General features: G+C 54.0%; 1 protein-coding gene across 2 annotated transcripts in view; it reads right to left on the reverse strand.

Annotated features, from left to right (window-relative positions):
• DSCAML1 (DS cell adhesion molecule like 1) overlaps positions 1 to 12,971 on the reverse strand; it is a 314,600-nt gene that overhangs the window by 58,163 nt on the left and 243,466 nt on the right. For both annotated transcript variants that reach the window (XM_064482082.1, XM_064482083.1), the window contains exons 9-11: positions 5,258 to 5,536; positions 4,720 to 4,839; positions 3,636 to 3,812 (exon numbers count right to left, since the gene is read on the reverse strand). In XM_064482082.1, the coding sequence (XP_064338152.1) occupies positions 3,636 to 3,812; positions 4,720 to 4,839; positions 5,258 to 5,536 (576 nt within the window). The remainder of the gene's footprint in view (positions 1 to 3,635; positions 3,813 to 4,719; positions 4,840 to 5,257; positions 5,537 to 12,971) is intronic.

Here is a 12,971-nt window from a genome sequence, read left to right on the forward strand (position 1 = left end):
CTTTGTATCATCTTGTTTGCTGCATTTTAAGGCACTTACCATTTTGTGTATTATAGTTATTTTGGGTATCTGTCCAGCTCCTCTCGTCAAGATTCTAAATTCCCTGGGGGGAGCAATTCCATTTCACCCATCACTAGAATTTTCAGCACCTAAAACTAATGATTGCTAATGATTATGGAATGTGTATTTTGTGCCAGATCCTGTGTTAATTTCTCTAACTGAATGTCTCACTTGAATCTTACCAACGAGTCAAAAGCATTGTAATTCTAAACTTACAGAGGAGGAAATGGGGGCTTATAGACATCATTGTCTAAGAACCCACAGCTACCATGTGGCAGAGCTGGGATTTGAACCCAAGTCTGTCTGGTTCTAAAGTCCGTGCTCTTAGCCACAGAGCTTTATGGGCTGTTTAGTGAGTGCTCAGTGAGCATCTGTTAAATTACCACTGGAAAATGTTGGGGTCAATGGTGTAGACACTCCCCAACAAAAGCCAACCACAAATGTCCAGTTCGACACTTGAATGCTTTTTATGATGTATGTCCCCCTTTGATATATCTACCTTCTTACTTCTATGTGGCAAAAGTGGAGACTAAGGTCAGTTTGCCTTCTGAGAGTTCATGCAAGTATGAGATCTGACAAGGTGGAGCCGTATCAGGTCAACATTCTCCTGAGTGTGTTAGAGGCGTCAAGGAAAGACGGGAAGCTGGTTTTGCAAATGGCAGGTCTTACTGTTCCTGGCTCTGCAGCTGGGTGAGGGGGAGAGTTGGTGGTGTGGGGTGTCTGAGATGGACTGAGGGATGACTAGGAAGGGCTCTGCCCTGGCAACCCCATCGGTGACCCACATGCCCAGGTCCTGCACCTCCTTCCCCATCTACCTGTGTTCTTTCAACTGAAGTCAGAGTTGGGAAGGCAGGAGAGGTTGAGGGAGGATGAAGGAGGAAAAGGGCAGAGCAGGCAGGGGGAAGGATGTGGAGCTGAGGGTGGGTTACCTGGAGCCGGTTGCCCACCTAAAGGAAACAGGAGGCAGCAGGGAAGTTCCCAAAGGTTAGGACCACCCAGGCCTCACCCCCTCACACTGTCTCAGTGTCACGGGAGCATCTTCTGGGAGCCAGATACGGGGTGGAATGATCCAGGCTGCTACAGGAAAGCAGTCAGACCCTCCAACACCAGGCAGAGGCTCTGGCCATGCTCAGCCCTCCACACCGATTGCCCTCAGGTCTCAGATACCCCTCGCCCTGCCTCTTCCTCTCCTGCTGGCACTCAGAGGGGCAGGGGGCCTCTAGCATGGCTGGCAGGTCACTGGGGAGAGTGAGGCAGAGGGGGAAGGGGGCGTTTGTGACAGAAAGGGGGTGTGAGGAAAGGGTCACCTGAGGCAGCACACGCGGGAGAGGGTTTGGAGGCCCCAAGTGTGCAGAGAGTGGGTGGGGGCACCGCTGGAAAGCAGCCGCTGGGGGAGGGCTGTGTGAGGCAGGGGGCGCCCAGTGAGAAGCGAGGAGAAACTGTGTCACAGGCAGTGGAGGAGGGAGCTGCAGTGAGTGAGAAAACATGACCCGGAGGTGTTGGTGAGACGCAGCAGATGTAGGGAAGGCGGTGTGGGTGCTTTACTATGGAAGGAAGCAGAGCAGAGTGGCAAAGCAGCCGAAATGAGGACATGGCAGGGGGGAGGAAGGAACGAGGGCCAGGTTCTGCCCACAGGTGATGAGGAACACGAGACTCCCATCACCCCTGGGGAGGAGGGGCCAGCGGTCACCGCCACCGGGACCGCGTGTGTGCGCATGCGTCATTTTGTGTTGTATGTGTTCACGAGGCTGCCTTGGATTTACACAATGTGCTTTCATGGCTCCTGCGTGGGTTGGGAAGTGAGGATGGCACAGAAGAATGCAGGCCCGGAGAGGGGAGGTGACTTGCCCAGGACCCCCCAGGACATCAGGGACAGCCTGATGTGAACCGGGTCTCCTCGCACACAGCCCACCTCCTGGCCACCGCATCTCCCACACCCATGCCCGCCTCATCGCCAGGCCACACAGGCACAGCCACACCTGCTCAGCGGAATCCCCTAACTTAGAGAAAAAGAGCAAAGACAGGGGAAAAAAAAAAAGCCTGCGAGTTAGGGCTCTCTCTCCTGCTGACAGAGGGGAGATAAGGATCAAACACCAAGGATAGTTCTGCGAGGCGCCTACTATTCCTCTCGCCTCACGCAGGCAGAATTAGCAAAGTTCTCCCTGGCTGAGGGATGTAGATTGATTGCCTGGTTTTATTAAGGACAAAGTGCTTTTTGATAGTGTGAGGGAAGCCGCTCCCCAGGGCGGGGATTCCGGCGCCCGGAGCTCCCAGAGCATCGATCGATCGCCGGGGCTTCCCTGTCTTGTGCTGAGCTGAACACGGGTTTGGCAAGCGATAAAGAAGCTATGATTCTTAAAGGAAGGGACTCTGGGGAGATGCCGGGCAGACCGCACACTGGGCGCTGCTCTCGGCAGCCTTTCCTACATGGACCCTGGAGGGTCTCCTGTTAAAAACAAAACTGGTGGTGGAATCTCTGATGGCCCACTGGGTGTCAGATACCACCCTGGCTGCGTTACACATGTCATCTGACTTACTCTTGCTACAAAACATAACAGGTAAGGTGCTCTTGTGACTTTCATTTTTTTATATCAGGGAAATGAGGTACAGCGAGGCCACGTGATCCGGTACATTACACAGGTCACAGGAATCATGTCACAGTGCCCAGATTCACAATCAGCTTGGTCAGATGCTATAACTCAGGCTCTTACTGCTGTTCCCCATGGCCCGTGGTCCATTTCATAACAGAGGGCCAGATGGATAGCGTCCTGACATGATTCTTGGGGGCCCATTATACAGACCCCTAAGAGCATAAAGGAATAGGCTCACCCAGTAGGAACGTCTGTGTGTGACTTAACAGAATTCAGGGATATTCCAGACTTCCAAGGCCACTGATGCTGGCTCTGTGTCTGGAGATTTAGAAGCCATAGACACCAAGTTATAGTGAGTTTTGTTGCTCTTTTGGCTCCTCTGAAGCTTCTTTCCCTTTAAAATCAGTACCTGTGTTATTCATGACAATTCTGTGAGCTGAGTAGGCTGGGAAGGAACCTCTAACACAGGTGAGAAAAGGAACCTGGGGACGTGAAGTCACTTGTCCAAAGCCAGAGAGCTTATCAGGTGGGTCTGGAATTGGAACCCAGGTTTTCTGCCCACAGACCTTTCTCCTACATTGTGTATGGTCTCCTCCTTTCTAAGCCACAGACAGGTTATATACAAGCACATGCACATTGAATAGCAGCAATAAACTGTCTGATATGACTATTCAGACGGAATTGCCAACCTACAGAGCCAAGTAACTGGGATGTCACATGACACTTTGGTACAACAAATCATGAGCTTATCATGACTGCAGTGCTGTGAGCTGGGGTCATTCAGAGTGAGGTCATTGTTTTAGATGAGAGTGTTTTTGAATCCCCCATCAGAGGTTCCCAAGCCCACCTCTGTCTAGGAATCCTTCCTGCCTCCCCTTCAAAGAGGAAACAATGGAAGCCAAGTGGCGAGGCGGGGTGAGGACAGAGACGGACCTTGGCCTATGATCGGGGGAGCCGGGAGGCTGGAACGGGGGCAGGACTCACTCTTAACGGTGAGGAGCATGGACTTGCTGATGTCGGTGCCCACGCCGTTGCTGGCCTGGCAGAGGTAGAAGCCGACGTCCTCCTCCAGGATGTGGCGGATCAGCAGCGAGCTGTTGGGCAGGATCTGAATGCGGCCGGTGAGGGGCACTGGGTGGTACTGCTGGGGGTTCCCGCTCCCTGAAAGGAGGCAGCAGTTAGGAGGGCTGGTGTCTAGGCGAGGGGCGAGCAAGCCGGGGTGGACTGCAGTACCCCAAGGAATGGCTCTGATACCTTTCCCTTGCTGATCTAGGGCCATTTTGTAGCATCTCCAAAGTGCTGTGGGCTCACATAGTTCCCATGTCCTGGGCAATAGGAAAGACCCTCTCAGAGGTCTGACCCTGCCCCAGATCTGAGGTAGGGAGATGGAGTTAGGGGCCTCAGCTCAATGTCTGTCTTAGCACTAGCTTCCTTTGGGGTGAATTCCTTGGAGAAGAAGAAAGAGTTGTCTTTGGGCCACTTGGCAATAGACAGAGGGACGATGGAGCCCACAGATGGCAGTTGCCTGGCCTTAGGAGTCAGGCCTGGGAAAGAGGCCAGCTATCCTACAACGGGGGGCTTTGGGTACCTCCTCCAGGTCCCCCAGAGTCAGCCATGGACATGGTCTCGGAGAATAGGTTGGCCTGGGGCTTAGTCAGACACCAAATTCATCCTTGGGATGAAGCTGGGTTCCACAAAAGATCAAGATCCCAGAATAGTTTGACTGGTGAGAAGCAGGGGTCAATGAGACTCTGAGACCCTGGGATGGGGTGCGGAGAGTTGGAGAGGAATAGAGAGAGTGGATTATATTGAGTTCTAGGGCTGGAGAGGCGGAGAGGTCAACCTATGGGGACAAGAGGAAATTTGGATTTAGCATGAAAGCTGTCCCTGGTCCACAGACCCTAGGGGTGGCTGAGGATAACCTCCAGTTCAAGTACAGTCTGGGGTCCCCTTAGAGCTCAGAACCTAGGTCTAGGAATTGTGGGTAGGGGCCAGGCCCAAGTCACATTAGCACCCTCCCCTACCCATCCCTGGCCGTGCTTAGAGATGCTGGCTGGCAGGGGCTTACCCTTGGCATGCTTCCACATGACCTTGGGTGGTGGGTAGCCGTCCACCGAGCAGTTGAGCACACCAGCTTTGCCATAGATGCCATCCTGGTTGTTGGGCTGCACCACAAATCGAGGGGGCACTGCAGAAAGAGAGAAGGTGGGGAGGAACAGGTCATCTCAGCCTCTGATAGGTTTTCTTTGGCTTTGGACACCTTCCATTCAATGTCAGCCCTGCCTGGACCATTCTAAAGTTGGAAGCAGGCACCTCTGAAACCCAAGACGTTGAGGGCTTTTGCCAGTAGCATTGGGTTGGGAGTTGGGAATTCTGAGTCCAATTCTGATTTCACTAGTGACCAACTGAGCTGGTGTTATCCCCTATCAGGGCCTCGGTTTCCAGGTCTGGAGAGTAAGAGGTCAGAACCACTTGATCTTTGAGGCACGTGCTGGAGCCAACTTTGCCAGAGCTCGTCATTCAAACCTGAACTCTAGAGAGGCCGTTTTTAGCAGCAGACAGAGCTGGGCCCTCCTTCCCGCAGCCGCCGGCCTGTCTCCACTCACCGCGCACGATGAGCTGGCGCTCCCTGCTCACGGTGGCCGCTGCATTGCTGGCGATGCACGTGTAGTTGCCATTGTGCTTGAGGGAGACGCTGGAGATCTGCAGGGAGCTCATGAATTCCTTGCTCTCGATGGTCACGCCCGAGCCTGAGATGATCACCTGTCCGTCTTTCCTCCAGGTGATACGGATGGGCATGTCCCCCGAGGACACCACGCAGGGGATGTAGAGCAGCTGGCCAATGGAGGCAGGTGGGAACTCGAAGGGCTGGATTAGAGGGGGCACTGGGAAGGCAAGAGGAGGGCTACTGTCAGGCCCCTACTTGCCCTAGCCTGGCCGACAGCACGCCCTCACCTGCCTCGCCTTTGGGCTCCTCCCAACACTGTGGTGGGTTGTGAATAGAGTTCCCTGGGTCCTGGTGCCTGTTCTCCTATACATGCAGAGTCTCTTGGGATGCCCTGCCATTGTTCTCTGGTTCCCATCCCTCTGCCCTCCCAGGCCTGGACCCACTGTTTCTGTTCAGGGCTTGGGCTGGCCTGCCCTAATCGTGACTTTCAGATCTGTCCTGCAACTTGAATGGTGATGACTCATGTGCTTCTTGACTCCCGTCTGCTTCCTGACACTGCTCAGCTTTTACCGTGACTTCCCAGCCGTTCCCCGGCGCCCCTGTGCCCAATGTCCTATCCCAGAGCTGCATCTCCTAGCTGTTTGGGGGCCTGGAATGGACAGAGATGATGTGCCCCAGATGCTGAGGCTGTCCATACCCCACAGCTGCTCATCTAAAGCCAGAGTGCTGGACCCTGGTCTCTTCCTGTGGAGGTCCCGTCACCCATCTCAGCCCTTTCCATTGTCATCACGGGTTAGGACGGGTGAGTGGAAGCTCCCATCACTGGTTGTTTCAGTTGCTTTATACACACCACCTCACTGAGTCCTACCACCAAAAATATGATGTGAGCTTAACTATCCTCATTTTACAGAAGAGAAAACTGAGGTTCAGAGCAGAGAAGTAATTTGCCTTAGATCACCCAGCTTCTAAGAGGGACCTAATCTGGTCTCCAAGTCCAAGTGCATTGCCTTATGCTGCCTGGTTGCCTCTGAGAAAGCCCCACAGGTGCCCAGACCAGAGACCCTTTTGTCTCATAAACGAGCTCCCCTTGGGTGGCAGGAGAGAGCAGAGAGGGAGCCCTGTCACCTTCGAGACAACCAGTTGGTTAGACTCACCTGCACGGCTTCCCTCCCCCTAGAGATTCGTCGGCCCTCCCCTCTCTTGCCGCCCACATCTCAGCCCCTGGAGGGGCCTGTCTGGAACCTGAGCGGCTGTGAGAGGGATCCTCCTTTCTCAGCTCTGGCTAGAGCATCAGCCATTATCTTCATGATAACTCAATTAGGCCACAGCCACTTCCCCAGCAAGAGGGGGGAGAAGAGACAGAAGGAGACAGACAATTAGCTTAACAAGGATGAGCACCCAGTAGATGCGATCTCCTTTCTGCAGCCAAATAATTAAATTACAGGGCAGTCCACAGTCCTCCAGCCTTCTCCCAGGCACCAGCCCCACCCCTCCCTCCTAGCAAGCCTGCTACTCCCCCGACCCAGAGCGGCCACAGCAGGTGATGAACCCAGAGGGAAAAAGGATGAGTGGCATCATATGATGCCCAAGGCTCTCCCTGCACCCCAAGGATTTTCAGGGCTCAGTAGGGAGCTGCCCCTGGGAAGTGGCCAGGTGTGGACAAGGCAAAACCCTTGACAGCTCTTTGGATCTATGGGAAAGTTCCTGACCAAGAGCTCTGGGTCCAGAGGAAGTGATATTTAGGTGGATGTTGCCCCCATGACCTATGAGATGAGAGCCATATGCCTGCGCAGGGCCCTTAACTGACCTCAGTGTCATCTCCCACCCCACCCTTCACTTTGGCTGTGGTTGTGAATACCCACAGCTCCAAACTTCAGCCCAGGCCTGGTGGACACAACCAGTCCCACCACATGGGCTCCACCATGGGACCCAACCCAGGTCTTCAGTCCAGCCAGACTTTCTGGGGCTCTGGTCCCTGTCCGGATCTCCCCATCCCAATCTCCGGCTGCCACTACTCCCCGGGTTGGGGCCTTGTCCCCAGGGTTCTGAGTGGTTTGCAGGGCCTTGGGTATCTCCGGATAGATGTCTCTGGAACCCTGACTCTAGTAATGGCCCAATGCTCATTGCTGTGATTCCCCAGAGATTCCTTGTTGGGCTCGTGGAGCCTCCCATTTCCTCCCCTTTGGGGCACTTATATCAGATTGAGTCCTCTGGCCTCCTTGGACTTTTTTGATGGAATTGTTGCAGATCTGCCACCCAGTTTGTCTCCCTAGGCTTAGCAGGATCAGTTCTGGTCCAGTCTTCCCACGAAGACCCAAAGCTAAGGCCCAGCAGGACTGACGGGAAACTCCTCTTCATCCTTCCAGACCCCGCTCCAGTACCACCTCTTCTGTGAAGCCTGCCCTCTTCCTGCACAGCCCTGCAGCTCCTGGATCACACTTTGATCAAGGCCCTTATCACACACCAGTGGGGTAACTGCATCACCACCTTCCCTGTGTGCCTGGGAGCTCCTGAAGGGCAGTAACCAGGACTTATTTACCTGGCAAATTGTAGGAGCCCAGTAAAGCTTGTGGGATGAGTAAATGAATAAGCATATGTCTGGATATCATTTCCTGGGTTGATCTTAGAAGTTCACCTATGAGGTGGGCAAGGGGCAGGGAGAGCACAGGTGAGTGTTCATCCAGAAGAAGAAGGAGTTCTATGCTGTTCTTCAAGATGCTGTATTTATGCCACAGAATTTTGGAGCTGGGAGCTTGTCTGTTGGCTCTTCCTGGGGGTCAGACCCTTGCTGTCCCAGCACCAGAGCCGGCTCCTTTGATTTAAGAGCCCTGTGGACAAGGGGAGAGTCACAGCAGCGACAAGGGACTGTGGAGGGGAAGGTGCCGGCAGAGCACGGAGCCAGGAGCTGCGTAGGGAGGAGAGGGAGGAGGGGTTGTCAGACCTGGAGGGCCATGCCCCAGGGAGGGATGGTCAAGTACTGCATTTCCATAGAGGACAGAACAAGCAGAGAACAAGTGGAGATTGAAATGAGGCAGGAAGATTTAGCTCAGGCGAGGGGAAGATTGGCTCTCTCAGTAAGGAGGGATTCAGATAATGGAAAAAGTTACTAAGGCAGGTTAATTCATTAATTAACTAATTCATCTAATATTTATGAAATGCCTGCTCCATAAAGGCGTTATGCTCTGTGTCAGCTGGGGAAAGTAGAAGCAGGTTTAAAACATGGCTAGAACTCCCAGAAGCTTAGCATTTGCTCGGGAAGGTGAGACATTCCCTCTGTGGTCATTGGACAAGCACCACCGGAACACATAGATGCTGAACTCAGAGCAGAGAGAGGTGTCATCTGGTTGGGTGACCATAGCTGCATGGAGGAGGTGCCATTTGGACTAAGAGTTAAAGGACATACATGCCTTAAAGTATACATGGAGTGAGAGAGCGGGAAAAGCCTGAACCAAGAGGCAGAGGCCAACCAGGGGCTGTCATTCCTTTCTGGTCTTCTGCAATTTGAGCGAAGGAGAGAGTAGCTGGCATCCATCCTAGGGGGTCAGACATTGACCTGGGCTGGCCAGATCTCTCTAGTGCGCTGCTGTCCTGTGGGAGGCAGATAAGCAGACAACCCCCAGAGGTCCAAGGTAGGCTCCTTGTTCCCTCTCCCTCCCTCCTGCTACGGGTTGATGCGGCAGGTGTGGTGCAGTGAGGGGATAAGTGCCCCCTAGAAACTCTTCAGGGACCAGAGCTGCCCACAGAATTCCTCGGCTCCAGGCTGGCATTCCAACAACCCCATAACTCCAGGCACACGAGGACAGCCACTTGTTTGGGGGTGTTGCACAGAAGAGGGCATGCTGATCACCAGCCCGGCCCATAAACACTTTATGGTGTCTCTCTTGATCTCTCTTCGAGACTGAACCTGTTTATTTATTGTACCTATTTAGCAGAGAATGGACACTGTGCACAGTTGGAGCTTCTCTGCTTGTGCAGCACGGAGATGGGAAAAGATAACTTTGTTATCCATGAGTCATGTGGGCAAGCTGCCTCCTCCCCATCACCCTGCCTCTGCCCCTGAGCCTCAGTTTCCTCATCTGCAAAATGGAGGAGTTGGACCAAGTAATCTCTAAAGCCTGATGCCAATTTTCCAGTTGTAACAAGTCTAATATTTTAGGAATAATAATAACTCACTTCAGTTTCTTTTATGCAACCCTCTCTTCTCGGGAAGACCTTCCCTGACCACCCTGTTTAAAACTGCAAACCACTCTCCCCTCCCCTTGGTGCTCTGATCCCCGCTCCCTATTTGACATGAGACCTCTTTCACGTATTTCGTGTATTAACCATTTCTCCTCTAGAATGTAAGTTCCCCAAGGGCAGGAATTTTTGTCTGCCTTGAGCACAGCTGTGTTCATAGAAGAGGGCCTGGGATATAGCAGGTGCACTACGTCACTGGATGGATAAATAGATGCTTCTTCCTCATCATCCTCGCCTTTGTCATGAGCACGGCCGTCATCGGGAGCCCTGTCTGTCCAGTAAGGAGGATGCTGGCTCCTATGCTCCTGGCTCCCTCTGCTGAGGAACAGGGCTGACGGCAGGAGCATCCTTTGTGCCCTCCCCCGCCCCGTACACTGGGCAATCTGCCCCTGTAGGACCTGTTGCGTCCCCTTCCTGTAGATTCCAGGGGGTTCCTTCCAAACCTCCACCTGTGCCAATGGCAGGCATCTGGCCAGGGGGCTGGCTTTCTCTTAAGCTCCATGACCATAGAAACCCCCAATCCATTCTCTAGGGTAAAAGGGGGCCTCCTCTGAAGGCTCCCAGCACATAGCAGGGACTTGTGGAGCAGCAAGGAAAGAATGAGTGTCGGGGAGGAGAACGGGCACTTGGGAGCAGGGGTATATGTGAGTGAGTGAGTGAGTGAGTGAGCGAGCGTGCGTGCGTGCGTGTGTGTGTATTCTCTGTTGGCTCTCCATAGGGACCTGGCACTACGTCTGGGTCCTGGCCTCACTGAGCATGGGCACAAAGCACCTCATGCCCTTGACTTGGCTCTGCAGCCTCAGATGTGGGGATGGAGATGTTCCTTCACTGAGCCAAAGCCAAGGAGCCCCAGTTGCAGCCCTGCCTTGTGAGTTAATTAAACATTCAGCCTGCGTGCCCAGAGATGCTTTTATGTTACATTATTTTTCAGCTACAGGGGGCCCTGAAGACACCAAATCTAGGTTGGATTTCTGTGCCTGCCTCTCAGCATCCTGCCAAGGATCTCTCCGGATGCCCAGAGATAAGCACTCTCCTTCCCTGTAGCCTGGCTCTCCCCTGCCGGTCAGTGTCATGCACACCCAAGACCAGGCAGCCCTTGAAACATCCTCATCCTCTCTCCCCTCGGCCCTTCCCACCTTGCTGGGTCACAGCAGGCTCACTTGGGCGATATTTAATACGGTAGCACCTGCAGCCACCTTTTGCGGCTCAGGAATGTTGCCTCACAGGAGGGTAGGGACAGAGGAAACATTTGTACATCTGCAACTGCCGGCAGGCATGTATGTGTGTGTCCAAGTGTGGACGGGCTAATGTGTGTCTCTCTGTTGCATGCACAGGCGTATAGTGCGCACAGCGTGTACACGCTCATGTGCTCGGGCACACAGGTCCTGGCACGTGTGTGCATGCATGTGCGTGCATGCATGTGCATGTGTGCCTGCTGTGCTCTGCTTTTCTCAGCTCAGTGTTGGAAAATTCATCAGAAGACAAGCAGTCCCGGAAGGAATGGAGTCAGCAGCGGTTTTTCCAGCTCATGGAGCACCGTGGGTTTTGCCCTGCCCTGCCCACGAGCTCTGGGTACCCCAGAGACATGGGGGTAGGATTTCCAAATGATCTCAAGCTTCTAGTGCTTCATCCTGCCCCCACTCGCCTTTTCCTACACTCCAGGTCTCTGCTCTGATCCTCTGGGGTGGACACACATCCCAGCCAGGCAGCAGAGAAGGAGTCAAGAGTGCTACTCTTGGGCCCTGTCCCTTTCTGCCCAAGTCGGGGACCCTTTCCACGCCCAGAGGCACCTCCTCCACCCTCTTCCTGGAGTAGCTCTTAGAACAGCACATCAGCTAATCAAGCAGCGTGCTCATAATCAGCTCTGATGGGTTCTTCTGCAAAAGTGCATTCTAATGAGGTGGGGGAGAGGGAGTCTGGGAAAGAGAGGGGGTGATAAATCTGAGCTTTTGGATGGGCAGGGGCACAGGGTCCCAGAGCCCCCATACAAATGCCGCTTCTTGTTCAGGAGAGCAAACGGGTGACTATACCCCTTCTGGGGCTGGATTTGCAGACCCTGAGGGCAGGAAAGGGGGCATGCATTTACACATGCCTGTGCACTGTACACCCCCCCCCCATGCTTTTGAACACCAAGCTCATGCTGCGTTCCAGGAGACACACGTGCCCAGTGCAGGGGCTCTGCCCTCTGGGATTGCACACACACACCCCCTTCCCTCTCCCTGGGCTGGGAGACACTGTCGCTCAGCACAATCACAACAGGCCCAGAGAGTCGCTGAGACGGAATGCATCAGATTCAATTCATTAGGACTGATCTCTCCCTGAATGGGGTTGAATAATTGATGAGCAGAAGCAGCTTTCAGGATGTTCTGCGTACTCTGAGGCTTGCTGGAGCCCTGTTATTTTTTTAAATTTTTTTAAGCCAACAAACCCGGCCAAATGCTCGTTGGTGCGGGAGGACGAGGGAATAGAGCAAAGGTTAGATGTTTTAATATGTGATGTTTACACTGTAAACTCTCAGTCCACTGCTTGTAACAGAAATGGATACTGGCACCCTGTCATGCCAGGAGGAGGGAAGCAGGCTGGGGATGTGGCCTGGGGGTTGTGTGGCTTCTGCCGGCACAAGGCCCCTGGGCTGGGTGGTTCTTAGGCTGAAAGGGGGGCCAGGGTGCCCCTCAGCCTGGCTGGGGTGCAGCAGTGGGGAGGCAGGGAGCCAGGTGCTGTTAGGGTCTCCTCTCTCCTCCCCAGGCCTGCGATGGCCACAGAGACAGCCCCTCCCCCAGTGCTCTGGCTCAAAGCAAGGCTCCCCAGTCAGTCACTCCAACCCAGACGGATGTCTCAGTTTCAGTTCAAGAAACACACACTGTCTGGCACTGTGACGGGTGGTAGGGGCACGAGGAGGCATGTGACACGGCCCTTGTGCGCCAAAGAGAGTGAGCCCTGGTGACAAGCAGCAAAGGAGCAAAGCACGGATCGCATCTTTTGCTGCTACTTTCAGTTTTCCCAGCTGTTCTCCTGACAGTTCCACCTAGATGTCCCATCATCACTGTGCGCTTGAAAGGGCCTCAAACAGACCCAGCACCTGTCTCCTAAACCCTTCCTTCTCCCCAGTTCCCCTCTTCCTGTCCACAAGGCCTCTACTCCAACTTGCTTCAGGAGTCTGGGACCCCCTGGGGCCTTCCTGTGCCAGGGCCCCTTAACAGGCTGCTTTTGCTCCCCATCCCTGGGCCTCAGGTCCAGCCTAGTTTCCTCTTTGGGCTCAGGCTGTCCCTTAGGGATTTGGAGGAGGTGACACAGATGCTCAGGTGACAGGTGCTCTAAGAGCTCTCAGGGACCCTGTCTCTTCCTGACTCCCTCTCAGGTAGCCCTGGAAGCTCGCTCTCTTTATTTTTGAGGTTGAGCTGGGCAGAAGTTCCTCC

This window comes from Camelus dromedarius, chromosome 34, assembly GCF_036321535.1.
Source record: "Camelus dromedarius isolate mCamDro1 chromosome 34, mCamDro1.pat, whole genome shotgun sequence".
Lineage (NCBI taxonomy): Eukaryota > Metazoa > Chordata > Mammalia > Artiodactyla > Camelidae > Camelus > Camelus dromedarius.